The following is a 25,126-nucleotide window of genomic DNA, read 5'->3' as shown; positions in this document are numbered from 1 at the left end:
TCAATATGGCCTCCAGACAGGCTCCTCCCCTCTCATAGAAAGACACGCCCCTTCAATGTAATTCGTTAGTGCCGTGACAACGCTTCGGTCCTCCCCTGTGGTCTGGAGCGTTTGGTTCGGCCCGTAGTAAAAACTGCCCGGCTGGAACGGACCACTGTGGCTGAGTGGGGGGGGAGGAGGAGGAGAGGACAGGTAGGAGCTGTAGGGGGGAGGCTGGGCGGAGTAAGGGAGGGCAGGCAGGTGGTGCATTCTGGGAGTCAGAGAGGTCATCTGACCCAGGAACGGCGGCTCATTGGTCCACAGAGGCGACGAAAAGGATCTGCAATCTGAACAGAGAGAAACCTTCAGTGTTTTTATGGAGCTTTCAGGCGTGTTTCATTGATCTTTAAGAAGACTCAGAGAAGCCTGTAAAAAGCTGGCATTGAGGTTAGTTTTATATTTTTATACATAGTTTGTTTGAATGTTAAAATCCGAATCTCTACATTTTCCAAATGCATTTACTCAAACACACATAAAACCTCTGGTGTGATTTAGTTCTCTGGATGGTTCTCCTGCTGGAATATTCTTCATCTGGTCAGCCAGTATTCTGGTTTATCCTCAGACATTAATTTGTAAACATCATCAACACCTTCTGCCCTCATGCAGCCCCATATCATGATGCTGCCACCTCCATGCTTCACTGTCAGGACGATGCATCCACTGTGGTGGTCCTGGTCAGGTTCACACCAAACATCTGGACTCCATCTGAGCCCAACACGTTTATCTTCATCTGACCAGAGAATGTTCTCCAACATCCATCAGATTTCTGTTTGTGTCATTTCATCCAGTGAGGGTTTAGGTACCATCCCTACTTTCATACCTGATGAAGTGCTGCTGCTGGAAGGTCTGAACACTCCTGACTTCACCTCCTTCTGCCTTTGTCCTGAGAAGAAGAACGTAAAGTTAATGGCAGTTCTGATCATCCCAGATTAAACTGCTGGATTATTATTTGATGTTCACTGACGTCTTGGCAGTCGTGGTCCGTCCACAGTGATCTTTATGGCTCTGTGCAGGGTGGCGATCTGAGGCGGCGAGGTCAAGACGTTTATGGACAGGGTGAAGCTCTTACCTGAAAACACACATGTACAGGAAAAATATGGAGGTCTGTACAGTAATTTAGAAACTACGTGGGGTCTTGGACTCTATAAAAATGTGTAATATTTAGTTGCAAGTCGGTTCATTCCATAAAAAAGTTCCCGCCTGACCCTCAGAATCAGAGAAATTGATTTCAACAAGGAAGGAATCCTGTCTATAGATGGTCCTGGTTTGTTCTGGAGGTAGAATGATCCTTTCATTCATTCATTCTCATTTAATTTCATTCATTATTTATGTGAATGCAAAGACGTTCAAATGGCAAAAGATGGAAACAAATGGAGGAAGAGGAGGAAGCTTTCCATCGTCGACCTCTGTTACTTGATATTCATATATACTGTATATATAGTGTCTGTTCGTCCATCTGTCTGTCTGTCTGTCTGTGTGTCTGTCCGTCCGTCTACCTCTGCCGCTGCGACCGATGAAGCGCAGGTCGTTGAAGTGGGCGTATCCCTGCTTCATGGTTGACGTGGCGTTGCGTAGCTCGGCGCTGCTGTTGTCGTCGTTGCCGGCCATCACTGTCACCACCACACCGTCAGGCACATCGTCGCCCAGGGCAACCACCTGGAGGATGGAGAGACATCAGGAGCGGCCCTTTACCCCTGAACCATTCATCATCTTTAAGGCTCAGAAAACTGATGGTCTGGAGGACTAGACTCAGAGCAGAGTGTCTGATGACCTCTGACCCCAGACAGACAGAAAACCTGATTCCTCACAGTAAAAGCTCTCGGCAGCGTCTTGTTGCACCTCCAGTGCAGCGGCAGGCTGCTGCACAGGAAGTTGGGGCTGTCCGTCGGCACCAGGCCTCTGGGTGGCGCCGTGCTGCGATGGAGCAGAGATCTTCCCTCCTGGTCGTCCAGCTGACGGTCGCCGGGCGACGGTCGACATTTCACCACTGGGTCTGAAAGAAAACACACAGAGGATTTACAGCTTTTCTTTTCTTTGTGTTTTTTTTGCGCTGTCCTCTGAAGTGTCTAACATGTGTGTTTGACTCTTTATAGTATAAAGAGCCATAATGCCAGGGAACATTAATGTGGACTTAGGCAGGGGTCTGGCTGTACTCCCACCTTGAAGTTTTCTAGAAACTTTTCATGTATTGTGCCTTTTCTGGAGTGGAAATGTCTTTACTTATGTAAAAGAAAACACAAGACCTAAATATATATTCCTACATAAAAAGGCTGGTAAAATACATTCACGTATTATTTAGAAAAACACAGAATATCAATAAACGTGTAAAATTGAGTTAACATGTCTAACACCAAGTAATAAAAACCTGTCGCTGTGGAAAATCCTGAAATTTATATTTAATATTTTAAGGAAAACTTCTTCACATAAAGAAAACATCTGAACATGTATTGTAATTTCACAAACATTTCTTTTTAATATACAAACTGGTGCATTCAAGTTTGGTAGTAACAGTAAAATAATAATTAAAAAAAAAGATTTAAAAAAATACAAAAAAAAGTGAAATTACATGAGAAAATTTAGCTTAATTTCTAAACTACATACATTTTATTTAATACATTACAATTGAAGTCAAGTTTAATACTGTAAACGGCTTGGTTCTGTAATTTTGCATATATTTCTTTTGGTAATGAAGCACATTTTGTATATTTACAGACATTTTTATTAAACAAAAACGGCATGAATTACATCTAACAAGGCTTTTATTTGTATTTATGTTTCAGAGGAGGGTATTTTGAAGACATTTCTCATTTCAACTAAATAAAATCAAAAACACTCAGGAATAAAGCATAAGGCGGTCAGACCTGAGAGTAAACGCGTTTTAACCTAAAATGCGTATAAAAAAACTACAACTACCAAAACCCCGGATATTACTTTACGGATAACATACGTCATCAAGTCGCGCCGAAATTTTAACAAATCAACGGAATTGGTCGCAGCTGAAGCGGAGCGACGTTTTCTGGGAGACTTCGGTGAGAATTTCCATTTGTTTTCAGTTTTCCTCCGTGTCTGAGTCTCTCTTCCTCTTCTCCTCTTTTTCTCCTCCGTCTCGTCTTTCTCTCTTTTGTTTTTGTGCGTTGTGGTTTATCGACCGCAGTGTTTGAATAGGCGGGAACTGCGCTGTATTATTATTCAGATTTCACTGCCGGAGGGAAGTTGGTGCGGTCACAGCACCTGTCCAAGGGTTGTGTTGTGTTGTGTTGTGCTGTGCTGTGCTGTGCTGTGTTGTGCTGTGTTGTGTCGTGTAGTGTAGTGTTGTGTTGACTCTCAGCTCTGTTCTGCTATCTTGTTATTTTAAGCTCTTGGCTCAGTTTGTCTCTGTTCTGTTGGTTTGTTTTGATGAATTGAACCAAACAACAAAACAAAACCCTGAAGCCACAAATGAAAGCTGAGCTGTGAAACAGGATTTATAATAAGTTTAACCACCAGACAGTAAAAGTTCGTGTCCATTGTTTCTACATGATGCAGGATGAATAAAAAAATACAGAATAATTTATTGCTGTGTCACAGATTTTCCCTGTTTTGTTAAATTACAGTCCTGCTTCAGTTAATTTTGGGTTCTGCTTTAACCAAAAACCTACTGAAAGGTAGATCAGCTTTTTTCAATAACATTTATCAGGAAGAAACTGTACAAACAGAAACTCTCCTACAGGCCTTGAACTACTCATCTGTCATGTGTTCTGGTGGGAAAATGAACCAAATCTAAACCAAAAATTGATATTTTTAATCAAAATTGCTTTATTCTACACAACTAATTTTAAAATGTGAAACAAAAAAATAGTTTGCTTTGAATAGATTCTGTAAAAAAAACCCTAAAAGTTCTCTGCTTCTCGGTGCAACCATGAAGCCGTTAGTGACTCAGCTTTGACCAGCAGTGATCTGATGAAAAGTTTTCGACTGAACTGCGGGCAGCGTTTCCACAGACAAGTATGGAAACACCTTAAAACTGTAAATATTTATAGTATATACAGCTAAAATTGTTTGCTCCAGTGTTGGTAACACCTGTGGACACTTGGAAAAATGGTGAAAATGTCGATTTCAGGTTTTTCAAAGTTTTTGTAGAATAAAAAAACAAAGAAATTCTAATTTAGTCTTTCTTTTTTATGCTTTCTGTCATCCTAACTGGGTCTTTGCTTTGTGTCTGCAGCTGGTAATGAACAGTCCCATGGCTGGTTCTGCCGCCTCCAGTTCTAAAGAGCGTCCGGTTTCCAGGACCAGTTTCATCCCAGAGCTACAGAGCATGATGTAAGACACACAAACACACAAACACAGTGGTGGAAGACACACAAACACACACTTTTTAGCGTCTCACCCCAGAACAGCATCGGGCTGCTGCTGCTGCTGAACAGACTGTTGGAAGCCATGAAAACCTGTTTATCACACAACGCAGACACACAAATCAGCGACACTTTACAAATCCAAACACAGATTGTTCCAGAAAACGTCCACTGCCCGACAATTTGAGGCACTGTGTGATGCACACATGCAGGGTGTTGTGTAAAATCTTTGAAAATGTTTGTTAACTTGCCAAAAGTTTACATTGAGTAAGACTGAATGTGATTTAAAACAATCAGACTTAACAAAAGCACACATATCTCAGTGAATTTCTAATACCTCTAAGTGAAGCATCCTCCAATAATAATCTGAATTCTTATTTTAAAAAAATTCGTTAACATTCCTAAAAACCCTCAGCAGCAGACCATATATGACGTTGAAGATGAACCACCTGCAGTCTGTTTGACATTCGTGGAGACATTTGCAGCAGATTTATTTATTTACTATTTATCAAAACTATTTTGATTACTAATTAATCATTTCTAGGCTGAATTTAGCAAATTTTACCAAGTTCCAGCATCTAAATTATGATGATTTGCTGTTTGTATTTGTCTGATGTGACAATAAACTGAATATATTTAGACTGTTGATAAATAATAATAAGAAATTCTGACATTTTTTTTTCATCGTTTTCGGACATTGTACAGCATCAGTAATTAAAGTTTGAGGTCGAAAGAAGCCTTATAATACGATAATAATAATTTATTGCAAGCATTAGACTCCTGAGATCAGGAATAGCCGGTAAGAAACGTGCAACTTTGCTTTTTGTGAATAAAAAAATCTTAAAATCACAGAATATTACAGCATCAACATGCAGCTCCACCACAACAGAAGAGAAATCACATGAAAACACACTGAACATATGAGAATGTGTCATGAAAATAAAACATATTTGGTAGTTTTATTTGACAGTGATGATCAGAATCCCTATTAATTACAATAATTAGCTGTTCAATCATTATGTTGATATTTTCTGCTGCCGTTTGACTGTTTTTTAAGTTTTTTCTTGCAGAAAACTACACAATTTGAAGTAGCTGTACGAAAAACAACATATTTAGTCGTTTTATTTAATAAATCCTATTTTTTTCCCAATAATTAACCTTTAAATCAATTAATTTGGTGCAACTATTATTATCATATTAATTCTTCCTGCTGTGGTTTCACTGTTTTTATCTGCACAAGTTTAAAAAAAAAAAAGTACACGTGATAAGTTTTATGCTGCAAATTAGGTTTTTCTAAAGTCGCCATGTGCACGCTGTGGTTCCATGAGTGTGTGTGTCTGTGTGTCTGTGTGTGTGTTGCGTCGCTCACCTCGTGTCGTGTCGTCGGCGGTCAGAGCGGCTGAAACCAAACTAAACCCCAAAACCTAAAAACCGACACTGAGGCTGAAGCCGAGCTGCCCACAAACCAGAGTCACCTGAGTGATGGATGGCTGCAGACGGCCAATCACGGCGCAGGTAGAGGAGGGGGGGCGGGGCCGGGGCGGCGGTCAGGTGTGCGTCTGTGGCAGAAAATAAAAGAAGAAGAAATGAGTGGAGAACGAGCGTCAGGATGTGGGTTTGAGGTCCGTCTGGAAGTGGCTTCGCCGGATGCAAATCGAGGTTCGACCAGATTGTGGTCAAAGAGTTTGTTGACCTCCGTGTGAGTCAACGTCGTATGAGGACGGTTTGAAATATTAACGCACAGACTCTGGGTTTATTTGCACAGTGAGACTGAGGTTTTGTTTTTTAATACAAATGCAAGTTTCAGAACTGATCACAAACTCACGTTTATATGTTTCTATCAGAAGTCTTTGTCTTTCCTGTAGTTGTTGCCTGGTTCTGTCTGAGTTTTTTTTTTTTTTTTCGGTTTTCGGTTCCTTCCCACTGTTGTGGACTGCTTGCGGACTGCTGAAGCTTATAGGGAATCCAAATGTTTTGGATTGTTGGGTGTTTCTGTTTCTGCCTTTGTTAAGCGCTATGAGATGACTTTTTGTTGTAAATATGCGCTATACAAATAAAATTGAATTGAATTGAATTAAATTGTTCTTTTAACAGGATCAAGTAGTTGAGCCGTTTTCATTGTTGATTAATGTGTCGATTAATTTTTGGATTAATTGATTAGTTGTCTGGTCTCTAAATCAAGCAGAGGGTTCCAGGTCAACCTCTCAGATTCCTCTGGTGCTCCTAAGATTATGGAGGAATCCCAAATATAAGATCTCCATCTGAAGTAGTTTTGAAATTACTGCCCCTTGAAATTTTACTTAAATTTATGTGTTTTAGCAAATCAGCCTCTCAGACCACCTTCCATCATTAATGACTCGTGCTTTATGACATATGGAGCTTTGAGACTGATCATCTTGGGCGAACTTTTCTTGTAGAATCCAAAACTGTCATCAGATCTGGTGCCTTGATTTGTTTTCCTGCAAGGCTCTAAAAACGGACAAAAATTCAGTTGTCAAAAACAGACAGCCCCTCATTAGAAACATCTGACAGATGAAGCACTCAGAAAAATTCACTTTAAATTCGGTCTGTTGCACTTTGTCGTGCAGAATGAGCTCTTTCTGGTTCATTTTGTGGGCTGCAAGGTGGATCAGTGGTTAGCACCGTCGCCTCACATCTAGAAGGTTGCCGGTTGGCGTCCCGGTGAGGACACCCGGGATCTTTCTGCGTGGAGTCTCCATGTTCTCCCCGTGCAGTGTGGGTTCTCTCCAGGTTCTCCGGCTTCCTCCCACAGTCCAGAAACATGTTGAGGTTAATTGGTGATTGTAAATTGTCCGTAGGTGTGAATGTGAGTGTGCTTGGTTGTCTGTCTCTAAGTGTAGCCCTGTGATAGACTGCCTTCACCCTGAGTCGGCTGGGATAGACTCCAGCCCCCCATGACCCTGGTGAGGATGAAGGTGTAGAGATGATGGATGGATCATTATGTAATAAAGAAGTACGGATATTAAAGTCCAGCACTGAAATGTGATAAATAAATGTTTTCGTGTGTGTGTTTTTACATGTGCTGGTCCGTCTCCTACACACCTCTCTGATTAGATAACTGTGTGGAGTTCCTTTGTTTTAAATAATGTTTGTCAGAACTCTGACAGCCTTCAAACGTTCTGAAGCTGACTGTGATGCAGAAGAAAAGAACTGACAATAAAATACCAATAATGTCTCGGTAGTGAGGCGACAAGTTGTCAAACATCTCTGAGCTGTGAAATCAGAGCAGCTGTTCAGCACCACAAGCTCTGAACTCTTTAAATAAGGAGCCGTGATCGAAACCGAGCAGCCGCCTGTTTAACCTGCAGCTTGACTTTAGGACCCGCCGGTTCACGTTCGGTCTGTGTTTCGCAGGTTCGCTCTGGGAGACGCTCGCAGGCCTCTGCAGGAAACGGCAGCTCTGGTGGAGGACGTGGTGCACACGCAGCTCATCACCATGGTAACGGGACATACACTCGGACAGCCGTCACACCGGGAGTCTGTAGAGATCGAACCATACGATCAGCTTTGGTTTCAGCACTCTGACAGATGATTGTGATTCTGTTTGTGAATTCCAGGATCTAAGCGTGTGATCGTGTGTAAAATCCAGACGATCTGAACATAACTGATGGTGTTTTTTCTTCTGATGAGCACAGACTGAGACTCGTGTGTCTAAACTGTTCGATTTGATCGTTTCAGCTGCACCAGGCCTGTGAAGGAGCAGCTCTTCGAGGTTCAAGAGTCATTTCAGCCGAAGACATTTTGTTCCTGATGAGGAGAGACAAGGTACAAAAAGAAAGCGTCTGAACCTCGGGCAGATTCTTTGTTTTTGTCACTGCAGTATAAAATCCTGCACCTCTGTGGAAACAGGACAACATGAAGTGTCTTCTGTGACATTGGACATAGTTAGAAAGACACAAATCATAAAAAAAGTGAAATATTTACATTTATTTGATTATTTATTTTAAAAAATTGAAAGAATCTGGAATCAACATGTCCAACATTTTCCCCACAGCTGTTACCAACACTGGAAAACTAAACAGTGGCTCCACATACTGTAGATATTTAACTCTCTTACAGTTTTAATTTGTTTTAATACTCGTCTCCTCTCTGTTCTGCCTGAAGTTCAGCCAAAAACTCCCTGATTTTCTGTCCCGTGACTGTTTGTCTCAGCTGAGTCACTGACGGCTTCATAGTTGAGCCGAGGATCACAGAATTTTTAGTTTGTTATAGAATCGGTTTAAGGAAAACTGTTACTTTTTGGGGAGAATTTTTTCATTGAGGCATGCAGAATATATTGATTAGATCTGGTTTGTTTCCTGACATCACACATGATGTGTTCAAAGACCGTCAGAAAGTTAATAATCGGTCGATTCTTTCTGTCTTTATAGTTTCTGGTTCTGATAAATGATGTAGTTTAGTTAGTTTAAAGACAAATCTTCCTTTGAATGATGCTGTTTTAACACATGGAATTCATAACTGTTTCTTCTTTTTTTTCTCTGCCGACATCTCGACCAGAGGAAAGTGGCAAGATTATTAAAATACCTCCAGTTCAGAGATTATAAATCCAAACTGCTCAAAACTATGGAGGACGACGACTCGCAGCAGGAACAAGGTACACTGTAGATTTTATTATTTTTTTTATATATTTGGACGAACAGACTCCGTGTGATCGTCTGTGATGCAGCGTTTTCAGATAGAGGGGATATATTTGAACAATATCTTGAAGAAAATTAGCTTTTTCAATCATTTATTCAGAAGAAACATCAACAGGTGCAACGTTCTTTTGTGGAAGAAGCCTCAGAAGCTGGTGTTTCCCTTTTCAGCAGCAGGATGTTTGAGGGTTTTGTTTTAAATTCTGCCTGTTTCAAAACATTTCAGGAGGATTGAAATCTGTCCTTTGACTTGTTCATTCCACAGCCGTCCATTCCTTCTTCCCGAGGCGTCCCCTTGGTGTTGCTTTCAGGATCATTGTCCTGCAGGAAGTTAATATTCTGCTTCATCTTCAGCTCTGAGACCGATTCCTCACGTCAGGCTCTTTGATTTGCTGCAGAATTCAGAGTTGAATCAGTGACTGCAAACCAGAACGTTTCCACCGACTAATGTGTCTGCTGCTGCTGACCAACATTTCTGTTTTTGGTTCATCTGTCCAGAGCAAATTATTCCAATCGTCCTGCTCTTTGCCTGTATGTTCAGCATCAGCTGCTCTCATGTTGTTTTTAAGGCTTCTTCCTCAGACGCCACCCAGGAAATTCTTCTACAACACAAGAATAAACGCAGATATGTGCATAACACATCACTGAAACTAAAAATGAGAATACGTCATCTACAATAGGACTCAGGATAGAAATACCAGAAGTAAAACTGAGGTAGTAAAGTGATATTGCACATGAGAATGAATTTATTGCACAGATAAAAAAAATATTCTGCACATGACAGTGAAACAAAATTCAAATATTGCTCATGAAAAACAACCATAATGACCTGAAAATACAGGCAGTGCCCAATAGAAGAGCACTACTGAGGTAGAAGATCACACATGAAACTGGAATATTGAATGAAAATAAAAAGTTTTACACATGAAAAAGTTCTCATGAAACAGAAACATACACATGAAACGAAAACATTGCACATGATAATGGATATGACACATGGAATTTAATTATTGCAAGTTAAATTGAACTGTTTCATGAATTTAAACATTGCACAGAATGCATATTACACGTAAACATATAGTTTAGCAGATGAACATGCAGCTGGACTTCACCTTCTGGTCTTTAAAGACAAACAGAGACGTCCACTTGCTGCTTACTGAAGCTCTCAGGATCCAAATGACTGAGAATCCACACCGACGTCTGGTTTAAACTGTGGAAACGACTTAAACATGTCGGTTTTTGTGCCGTTTTCCTGTCGTCTGAAGGCTCCGTTTTGAAGAGGATCAAGTGTTTGCTTGTTTAGAAATTTTGGAAAAAAACATCTGTGACTCACATTTAATCAGAGAGACTCAAATGTAATGACAAAATGTTTGCTTTGCATCGGAATGAAAAAAAAACTCACACATTTAAGACCCAAATATGAGAATAATATGAAGTGGAATTAAGGAAATCGAGCTTTTATCTTTAACTTATTTATTACTTTCTACTTTTATTTGATTTAGTTCTTTCATTTTTACTTTGCTTTTATAATTATAATGTTTTTTTTCAGTTTCTTATCACATTTATTGGTTGTTTTTGCGACATTATTTTCCAGTTATTCCTGCTATAATTAAATACAACAACCAGGTGCTGATTTTCTTGCTGCTGCTGTAATAAATGTGTGATTCTACGTGTTGTTCGCTCAAAAATTAACCAATAAAGTTATTTTTAAAAATGAATTAAATTGTAGTTTTTCCTGTTGGCGTTTGCAGACAGGTGTTCAGCTGCTGGTGGCGTCGCCGGGGGCAACCAGCGGAGGCAGCGGTTGGCTCAGGACTTCCTGGTGTGGATGGACCAGACGGGCGAGCTGCTGTCGCTGGCGGAGCGTCAGGAGGTCGACCCGGTGAAGCAGGAGAGGATGGAGGTCCGATCACAACGTTAACACGCCTGCTGCGAGCGGAGACCACCGAGTGTTTGTTGCTCACCGTCAGTCTGTTGTGTGTTTGTGTCGGCAGCGTTTGGAGCGTCAGACTCGGAACATGGACCAGACTCAGTACTCGGAGTTCTGCGAGAGCCGACAGCTCAGCTTCGGTGAGACTTTCAACCATTCAGGCTCCAGTGGGTCTCATTCAGGACGACGTTTAAACCTCTGAGCTCTGAGCAGCAGGTTCTGGATGGTTTCTGTTTCTGTTGCATTTTTCTGGACTGTATTTTTCACTTCAATATAAAATCCTGTGGAAACAGAGCAACCATGCGTTTATCGAATGAATTAAATAAATGTCTGTTTTCTTCACACAGAGCAACAACGCGTAAACAAACAGGCATTTAAAGGGTTTAGTTCCTGACAGTCGGTTCATGTTTCAGCACTCAGTACAATCAATACAATATCATATTTTTATAACACTTTTGGATTCAGACATTTAGTCCTTAAATACCTCGGTGTCACTTTATTTTAAAAAATGTATGCCTGAAAGTTAAAAATAATGAATCTATTAAAAAAAAATGTGAGTGTTTACAGTTGAAACCAGAAGTTTACATCCACTATTTTCTCATCGTCTGACATTAAATCAGACTAAACTTTTCCTGTTTCAGGTCAGTCAGTTATTACCAACATTATTTCTATTTGCTAAACACCAGAACGTGAATGAGAACGAGGATTTTTTTTTTCCATTCCTTTCTTCAAGGTCAGAAGTTTCCATCTATCTCCTCAGTATCTGGTAGCGTTGTCTTTAAACTCTATGACTTGGGTCAAACGTTCTGGATTTCCTTCCACAAGCTTCTGACAACAGTCTGATGAGTTCTGGCCCATTCCTCCCAGCTGTCGTTGCTGTAACTTCATTAAATACACTGAAGTTACTGTGGAGGAATAAAACCAGCTGGAAACACGTATTGATGTAGCGTAGAACTCCCAGTTTGAGTTGTGAACCGATCCGCTCTCTGACCTCCTGCTTGTGTTTGTTTCTCATTTTTAAATGTTCTCGCAGCGAAGAAAGCGTCAAAGTTTCGCGACTGGCTCGACTGCAGCAGCCTGGAGCTGAAACCCAACAGCATCGCCATGGAGATGCTGTCCTACCTGGCCTACGAGACGGTTGCCCAGGTAACGTGTCCGGTCCCGACGCTGCACCTGAGTGAGGCTTTCTTCTTTGCGTTAATTAAACGTGTGCTGCTGCTTTCTGTCTGGCTCCAGATCGTGGATCTGTCTCTGCTGGTAAAGCAGGAGATGACGGCCAAGACCAACCCCGTCGGTCACGTGATCTCAGCCAGCTACATCCACTACAACACACACACTGAGGTACACACACACACACACACACACTGAAGCACACACACGCTGAGGTACACACACATACACTGAGGTACACACACACTAAGGTACACACACACGCTGAGGTACATACACACACACACACATACGCTGAGGTACACACACACACTAAGGTACACACACGCTGAGGTACATACACACACACATACGCTGAGGTACACACACACTAAGGTAAACACACACACATACGCTGAGGTACACACACACTGAGGTACGCACACACACTAAGGTACACACACACACGCTGAGGTACACACACACTAAGGTACACACACACATACACTGAGGTACACACACACTGACGTACACACACACACACATGCTGAGGTACACACGCTGAGGTACACACACACTAAGGTACACACACACACGCTGAGGTATACACACATTAAGGTACACACACACACACTGAGGTATACAGACACTAAGGTACACACACATACGCTGAGGTACACAAAGACACACAGACACACACTAAGGTAAACACACACAGTGACGTCCTCCCAGTCCAGTACTGTCCTGACTCTCAATGTTTCAACCAGTGAATCCAGAACCTCCCAGTTTTCAGTAACGTTCTTCTGTCCACCAGGTGAAGAAGGACCCAGACTCACCTGAGGCCACGCCTCCCTCCACCCCAGGCTCCTCCCACTCGAAGCCCCTCCTGCAGGGCAACGGCAGCCTGGACGGCCGGGCGCGGCAGAGGAAACGCAAGAAGGTGAGTTCTGGTCGTTGGTTTGAAATCTAATGAGCAGGAGTCTGTAGGAGGAGGCAGAACTTCAGGTGAGCAAGGGAGCTTCAGCTGAAGGAGCCTGAACTCTGAGTGTTTCTTTTGCTTCTGTCTCATGTTTCTTCACTGAGGTTCGTATTTCATAAAGTCGTGCAGCTCTGCATGAACAGACCAACCGTGATAATGAGAACTCAGAGACGTCTTCTGTGCAGAATGAGACAAACCAGAAAAATGTAAAAAACTAAATTTAAGTTTCTTTGATTAATTATTCAACAAAAACTGTACTTTTTACATTTTCAATCTGTTTCCATACTCGTCTCCTCTGACGTGTAAACACAACCTGCAGTTCAGCCGAAAACTCTCAGAATTTTTGTCACGACTGTTGATGAACTCATATTCAGTCTGTGAACATGTTGTGTTTTCCAGAATAAGTCCATTTAAAGGCTGAACTGGTTGTTTGAGTCCTTGTTTTAGAAGCTTTTCGCATCTTCGACATTCTGGAGTTTAAAAACCCCACGTTCCTGAATGCATCGCGTCACCTCGGTGCGCTGTCGTGTTGCTTTAAAGCTGTGTTGTGTGTTCTCAGAGCTGTCCGGCCACAGTGGAGCCTCCCAGTGGAGCCATTCAGCCCAGTCACATCAGAGAGGCCATCAGGAGATACAACTACAGACACACGGTACAGACACACGACAACAACACACACCATAAGGGGTAAACAAAGTGCACCTGTAGGGCTTGAAGCTGAAGTGTAATAACTTTATTTTGAAAGATTTATATTGAATATTTTTTGAGTTTCAGTCTTTGTGTCTTCAGAAGTTAGTTGTGTGAAATATTAGAGAGCTGCACAATTATGACCCAAACGATTATTTCTCCTCATCATTTGTTAATTTTGGATTCTTTTATCGTACTTATATTTTGCTAATTTCCTGCAAATCTGCATCAAAATGACAGTCTCACAGAGAAGCTTCTGGTCTCCATCAGTTACCAGCGATTAGCGCCTCAAACGTCAATGTCGCACTCGATCGTGTTTCATTTGATTACCGTAAATTCTGGACTATTGAAGCATTTGTCTATAAGCTGCAGGTGTCCACGTTGTAACATGAGATATTTACACAGAAAGATGTTTTAAACTTTTTATTAAATACGTACCGCTAACATACACAGATGCTTTTTTCTGAACAGTTCCTGTAACACGGCTGGTTAAGAAAATAAAAACTCCAGCAGCCTACCAGGAAAAGTTATTGATCGCTATCTTCATCTTCCTCCTGCACTAAAACCACTAAAGTCGTCGTCTTCAGTGTCTTCAGGAGTTGAACAGCCTCAGAATCACTTCGTCACACACTTCCTCAGTCTCTCTGTCGTCGTCGCTCTCAACGTCACTTTGGTCTCGAGGCAAATTCGTAAAAATCCATAAATTAGCCACATCATTGTTTAAACTGCAGCGTCCAAAGCGTGTGAAAAAAAGTAGCAGCTTATAGTCCAGACATTACGGTAATCGTGCAGATGTTAAATGTGGTCTTTACTTTACGACAGGGGTGTCGAACTGCGGTCCTCGAGGGCCGCAATCCTGCATGTTTTAGATGGTTCCCTTTTCCAACACACCTGATTCAAATGATCAGCTCATCATCAAGCTCTGCAGAAGTCTGATAACGATCCTGATCATTTGAATCAGGTGTGTTGGAAGAGGGAAACATCTAAAACATGCAGGATTGCGGCCCTCGAGGACCGGATGTCGACACCCCTGCTTTACGATATTCCCAGGTCTGGAAACATCTAAAATGTAGACAAAATAATTTGCAGAACTTCGAGAGGTTTGAGTCCCAAATAACAAAAAAATAAACTCAACAAAATCTGAACCGGTGCAGCTTTTTATATTCCTGGATTCTGTCCAGAGAACGGTATTAAATGTGCTCGTTTGTGAGCGTCCTCGTCTAAACCAACCACTTCTCTCCTGTAATATTAAAGAATAAAGATTGTTTAAATACTCTGCTGGTGAAAACAAACCCTCAGACGAGCTGGTCTACACGCTTTAACACTCTTAAACTGCAGCTTCCTGACTGTCACAGACGTGGTTTAACCTTCTACAGACCTGAAAAACTCCAAACCACACGTCTGTTCAGTCTGTTTGTCTGAGTCACTACTAAACTACTTGTCGTCTGTCCTGGTCAGAGTTCTTATGGGAGGACTGGGATGGCCTTTCTCGCCTGCTGAGGATTCACCAAACCAACACATTCCTGTACATACCTGTATATATATATATGTGTTTTTGTTCTATAATTACTAAAAAAGAGTTTTGGTAAATGAAACCGCCAGCGTGTCGTTGTTGAAAAGAAACTTTATTGGTCACTAATACAGAAACACAAGGGGACTACTGAGCATGCTCCAAACTCAGCTGGTGACATCATAGCGACATGGAGGCGGGGCTTATCTCTGGAATAATCAGAAAATGACAGAAGGATTCAAAACAACCTTTTTCGCAGCAGAAGTTGTGACTCGTCGCTGCAGGAAAGTTTAACTGTTTCCTGCTTCGATAAAAGTCAAAATGTCCGCCGCGACAAGAAGTTTACGGAGAAATCTTTGTTTCTCAGAGCAGCCGTCGGCTTGATTCGGCTGCTCTGATGAGCGTTTGGATGAATGGATGAAGGTGTGATCAGCTCAGTACTTCTGGGCGCTGTTGATCAGCGACTCTCTCTCCATCAGCAGCTCTCCGTAGCGCTGCTGCAGCTCCCGCTCTCGCTCCATCTGCCGCTCCACGTCCTCCCGCAGGGCCTGAAACACAACAGAGGTTCTGATCATCTGCAGCACAAACATGAACTCATTTAAGCCTCACAAGCTGCGGACGGGTTTCTAGATCGGACAGTTTTTGCTTTTCATAGACGCAGTCCTAAAAAAGTTCTTGTAAACTTTTTGAATAAAGTTAATTTTTAGTGACTGGTTTCCTTAAACTGAGGTTCTCTTGGTGGCTTCCAGCCTTTTATTTGGATTTCTAACAACATGCGTCTTAACTGTTTGAAAATGTATTAATTAGAAAGTCTTATTCGGATCATAATGACGTGTATTCTAGTTTTTACAGTCTTCAAAGTGGTCATTTTGTCTGAATAACAGATTAAAACTTCAGAATTATCTCAGAACGAGGAACATTTCAGTAGTAAATTTCCTCCGTTCTTAATTAAAGATCTGAATTCTCTCGTAGTTATTTCAGCCTCAGAATCCAGATTCTCGGTCTGTGTGTTAGAACGATGAGAGTTGTTGGGAGTCGTGTGCTTTGTGTTTTACCTCTTGTCTCCGGGGAATCGCCGTGTCTTCCTGTTTCTTGAGCTGATTGAAGGTCTGCAGCTCGGTGGCGGCCTGCTCCACCTGGTGGACGCCGACAGGTACAACGTCAGCATCACGACGTTCAAATAGTTCAGACCAAGAGATCATTTACAGCAACCAGCAGAAAGCGAATTTATTCAGTTAATAATTAACTCACCAACTCGTCCAGTGATTTAGAAAAGTCTTAGCCTTAAATTAGTCGAGTTAGTTTGTATTACACATGATATCGTGAATATAAATTAGCCTGTTTAATTTCTGTCATCAATTACTATTTGATTTTATTATGTAAATTAGTCGGGTCCATTTAAACGTTGTGTTTAAGTGAGTCACGTTAATTTGCATTGTGTGTTACACTAACGTCTTAACCTTTATAGTTTAATCAGGTTTACTGTGCAGTATTGTAGGGTCTTAGCTTTCATTGTTCTGTGAGCAAAATTATCTGTATTATATATTTATACATAATATTGTTGGTCTTAAACAGAACATTTAAATTAGTTGGGTTCATTTGCAGAATTAAACATTGTCGGAGCTTTGCCTTAGTATTGAAATTAGTCTAGTTCATTATATTTAAGCTAATTAGGTTAATTTGTGTAATCAATATAAGGCTAAGACCCTAAAGTATTTCAAATTAAAGAAGTACATTTATCTAAAACATTGTAGGGTCTTAGGCTTAATATTTAGGTTAATCAAGTTAATTTGCATTCTATATATTGCAGAGTTTTAGCTGTAATATTGAAGTTAATTAGGGTAATAAAAATGAAATCAGAAGGTGAAGACAGACAATGTTTTAACTCTCCAGGTGAGTTTCTCTCACTGCTGCTGTCAGATGAAGCGTTACATGGTGAGTACCTGCTCCCACAGCTCGTTGTGCTGCTTCAGGAGTCCCAGCGCTCTGGACTGAAACCCTCCCAGCAGGATTTTCAGTTTCTTCTCCAGTTTCGCAGCCCTCCGAGCCTCCGCCGTCATGTGACCACGGTTCACCTGCAGAGTTCACAGATACAAGACTCAGCGCTTTGGACCGAGCCAACGGAACAGTTTCAGGGTCGACTTGATCCAGTTTCTCACCTCTAGTTTCTTCTCCAGGCTTTCGATACGGTCTTTCTTTGAGGCCAGGTTAGCTCTGGTGTACCTGTTCTGACCGGGCAGGTACAACACCTGTGCAAGGCAGACAACGATGGAAAGTTAAAGGAACAGCTGGTTTGGAGGAAAAATATGACAAAGATCTTGAAACCAGGTTCAACAGAGCAGCATGATGAAGCCTCTGATCCACATGGTGTTTCGAATCAATGAAAAAAGAAAATACTGATTCTATATTTATGACGTTCTACAGTCTGAACTTGTGACACAGAGTCAACTGTTCAATAAATATTTGTCTTATCTGTTTATTTTGTATATAATTATTTTTAGTTAGTTTTTCTATCTATTTACTTGCTGTGGAGGCTCACCTGTCCGTAGCACTCCTCCCACACCTGGCTGTAGGCCTCCATGCTCAGGTCTCCGTGGCCCATTCCTGACTTCACCACCTCCATCTCTAAAGCCAGCACCGTCTTCGCCTGTTCATTAAACACAACCTGATTAACATCCACGTCTCATCAACCAACCACGTCGGTTAACTTCCTCCCAGGCGTGTGTCGACGTGCGACCCACCTGCTCCATGTCCTCTGTGCTGACGGGCTTGTAGGTGTGCGTCTCCAGGTAGGCGATGTGCGACGCGTTGTTGGACGTGGAGGCGGGGCCTCTGGTTTTGCCGCGCTGCAGCTGACTGGCGGAGCTGGAGGACGGGTGGTGCAGACAGTCGTGGTGCAGCATCGTGATCATCTCCTGCTTGATGAGCTCCTCGGCCAGCTGCAGGTCGGACAGCGGCTCCATGGAGGCCGGACGCAGGACGGACTCGTTCACCTGCAGGGACGAGGACAAGATAAAAACTCATCATGTTTCATTTAAATATTTGCCAAAAATAAACCGCTTAATTCTGCAAAAAACAGAAACTGTGATGGTTGAAGCCATTTGTGACTAAGCAGCAACCAACAGTCACATGACCAAACCTCATGGACTGTTCAGCTGAACTGCAGAGCAGAGAGGAGACGGGTATGGAAACAAGCACAAAATGTAAATAGTCAAATATCTAAAGTTTGTAGAGCCACAGTTAGATTTTTCTAGTATTGGTAACACCTGTACACACCTGTGAAAATGTTGTACCTGTTTGATAAAGTTTGTTAAACTTTAGTTTATCTTGTTTCTGTCATTCTAGAAGACGTCTCTGAGTTCTCTCTCCGTCTTCATCCATAAAGTTGCAGGACTTTATGTTGCAGAAAAAAATGTGACAGGAGCCAAAATAAAAACTCCTACAAACTGCCTGGAGTCCAGTTGGTTTATCACCAACTGATTTGTTTGACAGTTTCCATCTATTGCCAGGATTTTTTAAGGGTCGCACAAACGTGTGGCTGCAGATCGTCCTGCTGGGTTTTAAGTGTCCGTGGCGTTACTGCTGAAGTCATGTGATCAAGCCTCACCTCGGTAGGTCGGGGTAAACTCCTCTGAACAGCGGTGTGTCGCAGCTTCAGCTCCTTCTCTCTTTCTGCGTCCCGTTGAGCCTGACGAACACGACAGTAAACATTTACAAGTTTTATTTCAACTATGGGGGTACAAACAATAAGCTGTCGTTCAGGTACAGTCGTCCAATTGGCCCATTCTGTTCACGTTGTGGTGCCGAATTCACCAGCTTCGATGACACGAGTAACTCAGTGACAAAAACAAGCAAGAATCAGTTTGTAAAAAGGCAAAATTATATTTGGAAAAATGCAGAATATTGGCCCGATAATTGTCCAGACTGATCATCGGTTATTCCCTAATCGACAGAGTGCTGTTGTCTACAAATGCAATTACTCCCTGAAAGAGGTTCTACGGGTTCTAATTCTGGTGGGAATCCGCTCACAGGTTTGAGGTTCTGATGAAGACATCATCTGATTGTTCTGGTACCTGCTTGCGCGCCTCCACATCAGCCGAGTCCTCTATGAATCCCGACTCTGTCTCCGTCTCCTCGAGCTCTTTCTCTGCGTTCTCCGGAAGAACGATCTCAAAGTCGTTCTTGGGAACAGGAAGTGACATCAGGCCCTGTCTCAGCTGCTGCAGACTTTCTCTTTGCTGCGTCAGGAGGAGAAGGAGAACGTTAAACAGAGAACATTGTGTTGTTCTAATTACTCAGCCAACATTTCTACTGATGACACATTTACTGTTTTATTGCTGAGTGTGAGTTGTGTATTCACGGCGTAGATGTGTACCAGTGTGTATTTACCACGTGTTTGCCGTACGCAGGGTCGGTCAGCTGCTCCTCGCTGTTGATGTTCAGTTTGTCTCTCAGCGGTGTGCGACCGGGGGTCAAACCTGGGGTCGCGGTCCCTCGTGGGGTCATGACACCTCCAGCTTGAGGCGTCATTCCCTCCGAGCCCTGACCGGGTCCAGGAGTTCTGATGGAGATGAAGTAATGAAAACATTTACAGCAGGGTTTACTTTAGTTAGTGCAACAACAACTTAAAAAAAAATGCCTAAATGGTGAATCTGAGGAATGTGCTTTCTCTGCAGCCTTTCAACCAACACCTGTGCAGAAACATTTACAGCCTAACGTGTTGCTGAACCCTCATCTACATGTGACCCGCTGTGTGACCGACGTTGGCTCCGCTACCTGAACGGCGTGCTGAGAACCGTGTTGGGCGTCTGGACCTGCTGCCGCTGAGGCGTCACGCCGCTGAAGTCGCTCTCGTGCAGCGGCGTGTTCAGGCCTCCCTTCAGAGGCGTGTCGATGTTGGTCAGAGCCATCAGGTTCTGAGCTTCCTGCAAACACAGAAACACACATGATGGTAAATAATACACAACATCGCCGCTGTTAAATACTGAGTACTTAGTTATTGGTTAATGAATGTAACACTGACTACAACTTATCTGTTAACTAGCGGGGGGATTTATTATTATTATCATCCTGCAGCAGCAATTCAATTAAACAAATAAGCCTGTTCATGGTGAATATTTTGCTGCTAAGTTTATTATATAGCATCTAATCATACACAGAGGTTATAAAAGTGCTTTACATGCAGATTTAAAAAGCACAAAATGAAATAAAACGTGTAGGTAATACATTAATGAATCATAAACAGGATAAAGTGCACATACATGTATAGATTAATTAAAACTGATTGACTAAAACAGCTGAAAAGATAATAGCTAGTCAGTGTTGTCGACTCATGGAGGAATCAATGTGGTAATAATGTCATAATAATCATTTTCAGAAAAGTGTGTGTAATATCAATATCACTTGTGTGTATTTCTTTTGTTTAACTAAAATGTGTTTACTGACGTCCCAGCGTTTCTGCATGACTCCCTGTTGTAATGACAGATTAGAAAATTAGAACGACTTACTTACAGATGAGTTTGGTTCTTTATCGTCTTAAATCAGAATCTAAATATTGTGTTTGGTGCACCTGCCAAAATTTGGAGATAAATCTCTGATAAAGTATGAGCCTAACTATAGTTTTATCCATAAATGTAGTCTCAGCTTCCTGGAACAATAAACACACATGAACAGATGAAATCCACTGAACTCATGAAGAGAACAAAGACTCAACGAGTTACCTGCAGTATCCGGTCCTGTGCGGCGGGGGTTCGTGGGGTACGGAGTCCCGTCGTCATGGTGTTGGTGACGCTGTACTCTGACAGGAGGGTCGAGGAGGCCGAGTTTCCACTCTCGCTCTCCTCCGCAGCCTGTCGGGCGACTTCGCTGGCGACGCCCAGTTTGACGACTTCCTCCAACTCAGCGTCACTGATCTACAAACAGAGTGAGGTTGAAACATTAAATACAGCGTTTAACGGTGTAAAATGATCCAGTAATCCACCATAACATGACAGGCTGGACTTGTTAGATACTAAAGAACTCATATTCTGCACATTTACAGGTTTCTAATCATATTTCTGGGGTCTGCTGGAGTACGTTTACATGCTTTAATGTTCAGAAAGACATTATTTTTCTTCATTGCTGCAGCTCCTCTTCTCTAGAATTCTCCCTTCTGAAAGGCTCAGTCTGCTCTGATTGGTCAGCTGGCCCGACCAGAGCCAGGTGAGGTCGGCTAGTAACCCCAGATCTCTCCATAAAGACACGGAGCTCTAGCAGAAGTGGCTCTAGTGAGGTAATAATGGCAAACTGTGAGGCAGCTGCTCATTCATACGAGGTGTTTCAGGCAGGAAAAAAAGCAGATAACTCTTTTGGCGAGGACGTTGTGCTTTGTAAGTATGCAGACCTTTAATATGCAATAAAAGCAGCTGTTTGACTCACTGAACCCAGAAAGCAGAACAGAGTCTCTTTAACATGCTGCTGAAGTTACCTGTGGTGCAGGTAACACCAGTTTGGAACGTTTCTTGGTGAACTCTGCGACTCCGCTGGTCTGCAGGATGGCGGACGGCAGGTCGCTTTCCTTCTTCTTCTTGATCTTCTGCTTGTCTTTCTTCCTCTCTCTCTCCTCGCGCTCGCTGCACAGAAACAATGACAGTCAGGCGTATTTCCTTGTATTTCTTCCCACGTCATACAAACTGTGTGAGTGTTTATGCTGCTACTGACTTGCGTAGTTCTCCGTCCAAGTGCTGCTGTCGGAGCCGTTTGAAGTTTGGCTCCAGAGCGTCGTACTGCTCCATGCTGGTGTCGTAGAAACCCTGAAAGCAAACAAAAATCAACAGTTAATACTAGAATTTTAACTCAGGCTCTGTTGTAGACTCATTTCAAATGCACAACAACAGTAACGCTGAAGTGGTGCGTCGCTGTGCATACCGGGGCAGGTTTCTTTTCGAAGGGGATTTCAGCGTTGTAGTCGACTCCCCTCTTCTTCTTCCTCTTCTTCTGCACGTCGATTCCTGCCGCTCTCAGCTCCCTGCGTTTCTGCAGAGCAGCCAACCGCCTGCACACGAACGTGAGCACAGCAAGAGTCAGTAACGGTTGTTTTTTTTGTATTATGCGTCACCTGTTTTCTGTTCAGGCAGATGTGAGTGTTTTATGAATGCATGAGAGCAGTCTGACCTGGCTTCCTCCAGCTGCTTCTCTCTGGCCTTCCTCTTGGCTTTCTTGCCCTGGGTGTTGGCCAGACGGGCCCTGGCCTCAGACAGCATCTCCAACTCATCTACAGATTAAAATAATAGAGAAATACACATTCAATTCACTGATTTGGTTACAATAAATACAATGCCATAAAATGAAACACGCACTTGAACCGAAATAGTGAGTTTCTGCATAATAAGTTATGAAAACTAAAACAACCACTATTAGAATTGGAAAGAAAATCTGCAAGAGCACAAATGTATATTATTTATTTTTGTTTAGATTGTTACTGCACCTTCGTCCATGTCCACTGGGTCGGGTCTGGCAGGTTTAGTTTCAGGATTGGGGTCGATTTCTCCAGGTTTTAACTTCCTGGGGTCGTCTCCCACCTCCTCTTCATTGTCTCTTTGTGCTGCTTTGTCTCTAAACAATGACAAATACACACCAGTTAGCAACAGTCTGGACATCCTGCAAGATCGCAGTCTGCTCTAATAATAACAGCTCCTGTAAGTAGAGTATAAATGTGTCTGGACTCATATAAAAACGTACAGCAGGTATTCGTAGTGCTCCAGACACTGGGCAGCGGTCCGTCCGATGATGGGAGCGATGGTCCTCCACTGAGTCGGCATCAGCTTGGCCAAGTGAAGCAGCTTCTCCTCCTCTTCTCTGGACCATTCTGTCTTCTTGATACTGGGGTCCAACCACTCGTACCTGCAGACAGAAACAATGCAAACACGAGCTCTGTCAGCACAACAAACAGGTACGCTGAGAAGAAACACACCTAACATAATGGATCAACACTCACCATCTAGCTTTACACTGTTTGGCAGACTTGCGGTGCAGCAGTGAGGCGATACGGGACCACTGGTTTTTCCCATATTTCATTACCGCCGCCTTGAGGATCTCATCCTGGATTAACAGACAAACACACAAACTCATCAGCACTGTCATCCTAGATCCCTGAATGAACCAGTCACATCATTCGATGAGACTTAAAGCTCCTATAGTGTGCTTCTTTTCAGCAAATGAATGTAAGTCTCATGTGTCTTCAGAAAGTCTCTATATATTTTTCTGCCTAAAATACTGCAAAGTCTGTTAACTGCTCCATGACTGTACTCGTCCTGGATTTAGCCTTGTTCTCTGTTTCAGTCCTTCCAGCTTTAATTGCAGCCGAGCTTAGAAATATCTCTGAAGCGACTGTTGATTAACATGTAGTCTGAATGGGCTGCATCTCAGTCGCCAATTCATCCTGGTTCTACTGTCTGACAACAGAAACATCTGTAGATGAGAGCAGTTTTACAGTGAGTTCAGCTGATATTAAAATGCAGTTTAATGAGCACAAAGAGCAGGAGAGAAGCTACCAGAGGGAAACATGAAGACACAGTGACCCACCCAGTCCTGGTTCACTGGTTTACATTAAAGTTTCCACCATCTCTGAAGGTCCCTCAGTGTTATAGATTCCATTGAGTTCCTAACTACAGGCATACCATCACAGCTAATGGTAACAGTTGCTATTGCTGTGGTAAAATTGTTATCAAAAATAACATTAATCCAGTTCCTCAGACGCTGGGAGTGCAGGAAGACTGCTGTGTTCACTCTTGCAGCCAACAGCAGAACATTTGGTGAGTTTTGCTCGAGGTTCAGACATCTTATGAGTTCAGCAGATGAATGTCAGTAGTTCGTGTTTTCATATTTGCATGCCTTTTATTATTTACATCCCCAGGTTTTAAAGACACATAAAACACAATTAATATGGATTTTCTCCCTATGGGACCTTAACTTGTATGGACACTGATAAACTTTCCATGATCTACAATCAAACTGCTGCAAACACTCCAATGACCATTTACTATTAGCTCCCTTCTAGCTTGTATTAGTGTTTGCTAACGACTTCTTTGCTAAATAAATGAGCAGTTAGTGTCAAAGTAAATGAATGAACTGCGTGTTCGCAAACATTTAATAAAGCGTTTCGACATAGTTGGCAACGACACAAATATCCTAAACTTGCTATGTGGGCTAAGTCCCGTTAAGTGACCAGCTAGCTTCATGCTAACCTAGCCCCATTGGTTTACACCAGGAGGTTTAGCATCATGCTAACCGTGTAGCCATGTAAACACGTACCTCCGTGTTGCGCCAGACGCCTCCTTTGATCATAATTCGCGGCATCTTGGCGGCCTGTTGGTGTTTCCCGCTTCAGTAAAACCTAAGAAGGGATTTCAATTTCCCCCAAACCGTTTACTTTAGTCACAAAAACAGAACTGCGAGGGAGAAGCGAACGTGCACCACAACGGAAACTTGTGTCGCAGGATTTAACGGCGGCGACGAAATGCATTGTGGGTGCTACGGTCCCAGTGTTACAGCGAAATGTGTCCCCTCAGCGATGAGCGTTCCTGGTTCCGCTGAGTGAACGGACGAAACTCGATCACCGGTTTAGTTTTCTGCGATGTTTAATCCTAACTAACCTTTCCCTAAACCACAACTAGTTATCTCTGCTGTGCTAAACCAGAGGCTAGCCAGAACACTGAGGCAAGTGGTTTAGCAATTTTCACTGTGGTACCAGATTTCACGTAACACTCGGTGATAATTTTTGTTTAGTTTAAGTTGTTGACATTGTTCTGCAAATGTAAGAAAATTACAATTAAAGTTACAAGGGATTATATAAATAAAAACCTAAAC

General features: G+C 42.5%; 3 protein-coding genes across 4 annotated transcripts; 1 reads left to right on the top strand and 2 right to left on the bottom strand.

Moving 5' to 3' along the window:
- Positions 1-4,460, bottom strand: runx2a (RUNX family transcription factor 2a). Its single transcript, XM_008300218.1, has 6 exons — positions 4,409-4,460; positions 1,848-2,032; positions 1,536-1,695; positions 1,004-1,108; positions 860-922; positions 1-326 (listed from the first exon to the last, which is right to left on the bottom strand). Exons 1-6 carry the CDS (start codon positions 4,458-4,460, stop codon positions 1-3), a joined length of 891 nt encoding a protein of 296 aa, XP_008298440.1.
- On the top strand, positions 2,999-20,044 carry supt3h (SPT3 homolog, SAGA and STAGA complex component). 2 transcript variants are annotated; one of them, XM_008300219.1, is made up of 12 exons: positions 2,999-3,068; positions 4,244-4,341; positions 7,749-7,833; positions 8,073-8,159; positions 8,892-8,988; positions 10,780-10,931; positions 11,023-11,098; positions 11,992-12,104; positions 12,195-12,299; positions 12,922-13,047; positions 13,646-13,735; positions 19,957-20,044. In XM_008300219.1, the coding sequence occupies exons 2-12, from the start codon at positions 4,250-4,252 to the stop codon at positions 20,005-20,007; spliced, it is 1,074 nt and encodes a 357-aa protein (XP_008298441.1). In that variant the 5' UTR covers positions 2,999-3,068; positions 4,244-4,249; the 3' UTR covers positions 20,008-20,044. The 2 variants fall into 2 exon arrangements, with proteins under 2 accessions (XP_008298441.1, XP_008298442.1); XM_008300220.1 differs by lacking the exon at positions 19,957-20,044 and adding an exon at positions 15,229-15,365.
- cdc5l (CDC5 cell division cycle 5-like (S. pombe)) lies at positions 15,377-24,776 on the bottom strand. Its single transcript, XM_008300221.1, has 19 exons — positions 24,572-24,776; positions 23,256-23,359; positions 23,000-23,161; positions 22,746-22,873; positions 22,433-22,532; positions 22,187-22,313; positions 21,980-22,071; positions 21,747-21,891; positions 21,001-21,192; positions 20,057-20,205; positions 19,670-19,841; positions 19,354-19,518; positions 18,888-18,968; positions 18,022-18,273; positions 17,820-17,927; positions 17,440-17,529; positions 17,224-17,355; positions 16,336-16,416; positions 15,377-15,828 (listed from the first exon to the last, which is right to left on the bottom strand). Exons 1-19 carry the CDS (start codon positions 24,614-24,616, stop codon positions 15,715-15,717), a joined length of 2,439 nt encoding a protein of 812 aa, XP_008298443.1. The 5' UTR covers positions 24,617-24,776; the 3' UTR covers positions 15,377-15,714.
- Between the last annotated feature and the right edge of the window lie 350 nt (positions 24,777-25,126).

The sequence above is a fragment of the Stegastes partitus genome, unplaced genomic scaffold (assembly GCF_000690725.1).
Source record: "Stegastes partitus isolate 25-593 unplaced genomic scaffold, Stegastes_partitus-1.0.2 Scaffold1512, whole genome shotgun sequence".
Classification (NCBI taxonomy): Eukaryota; Metazoa; Chordata; class Actinopteri; family Pomacentridae; genus Stegastes; species Stegastes partitus.
The sequence above is the reverse complement of the archived record's forward strand: the minus strand, read 5'-3'. Positions and strand labels throughout refer to the sequence as shown.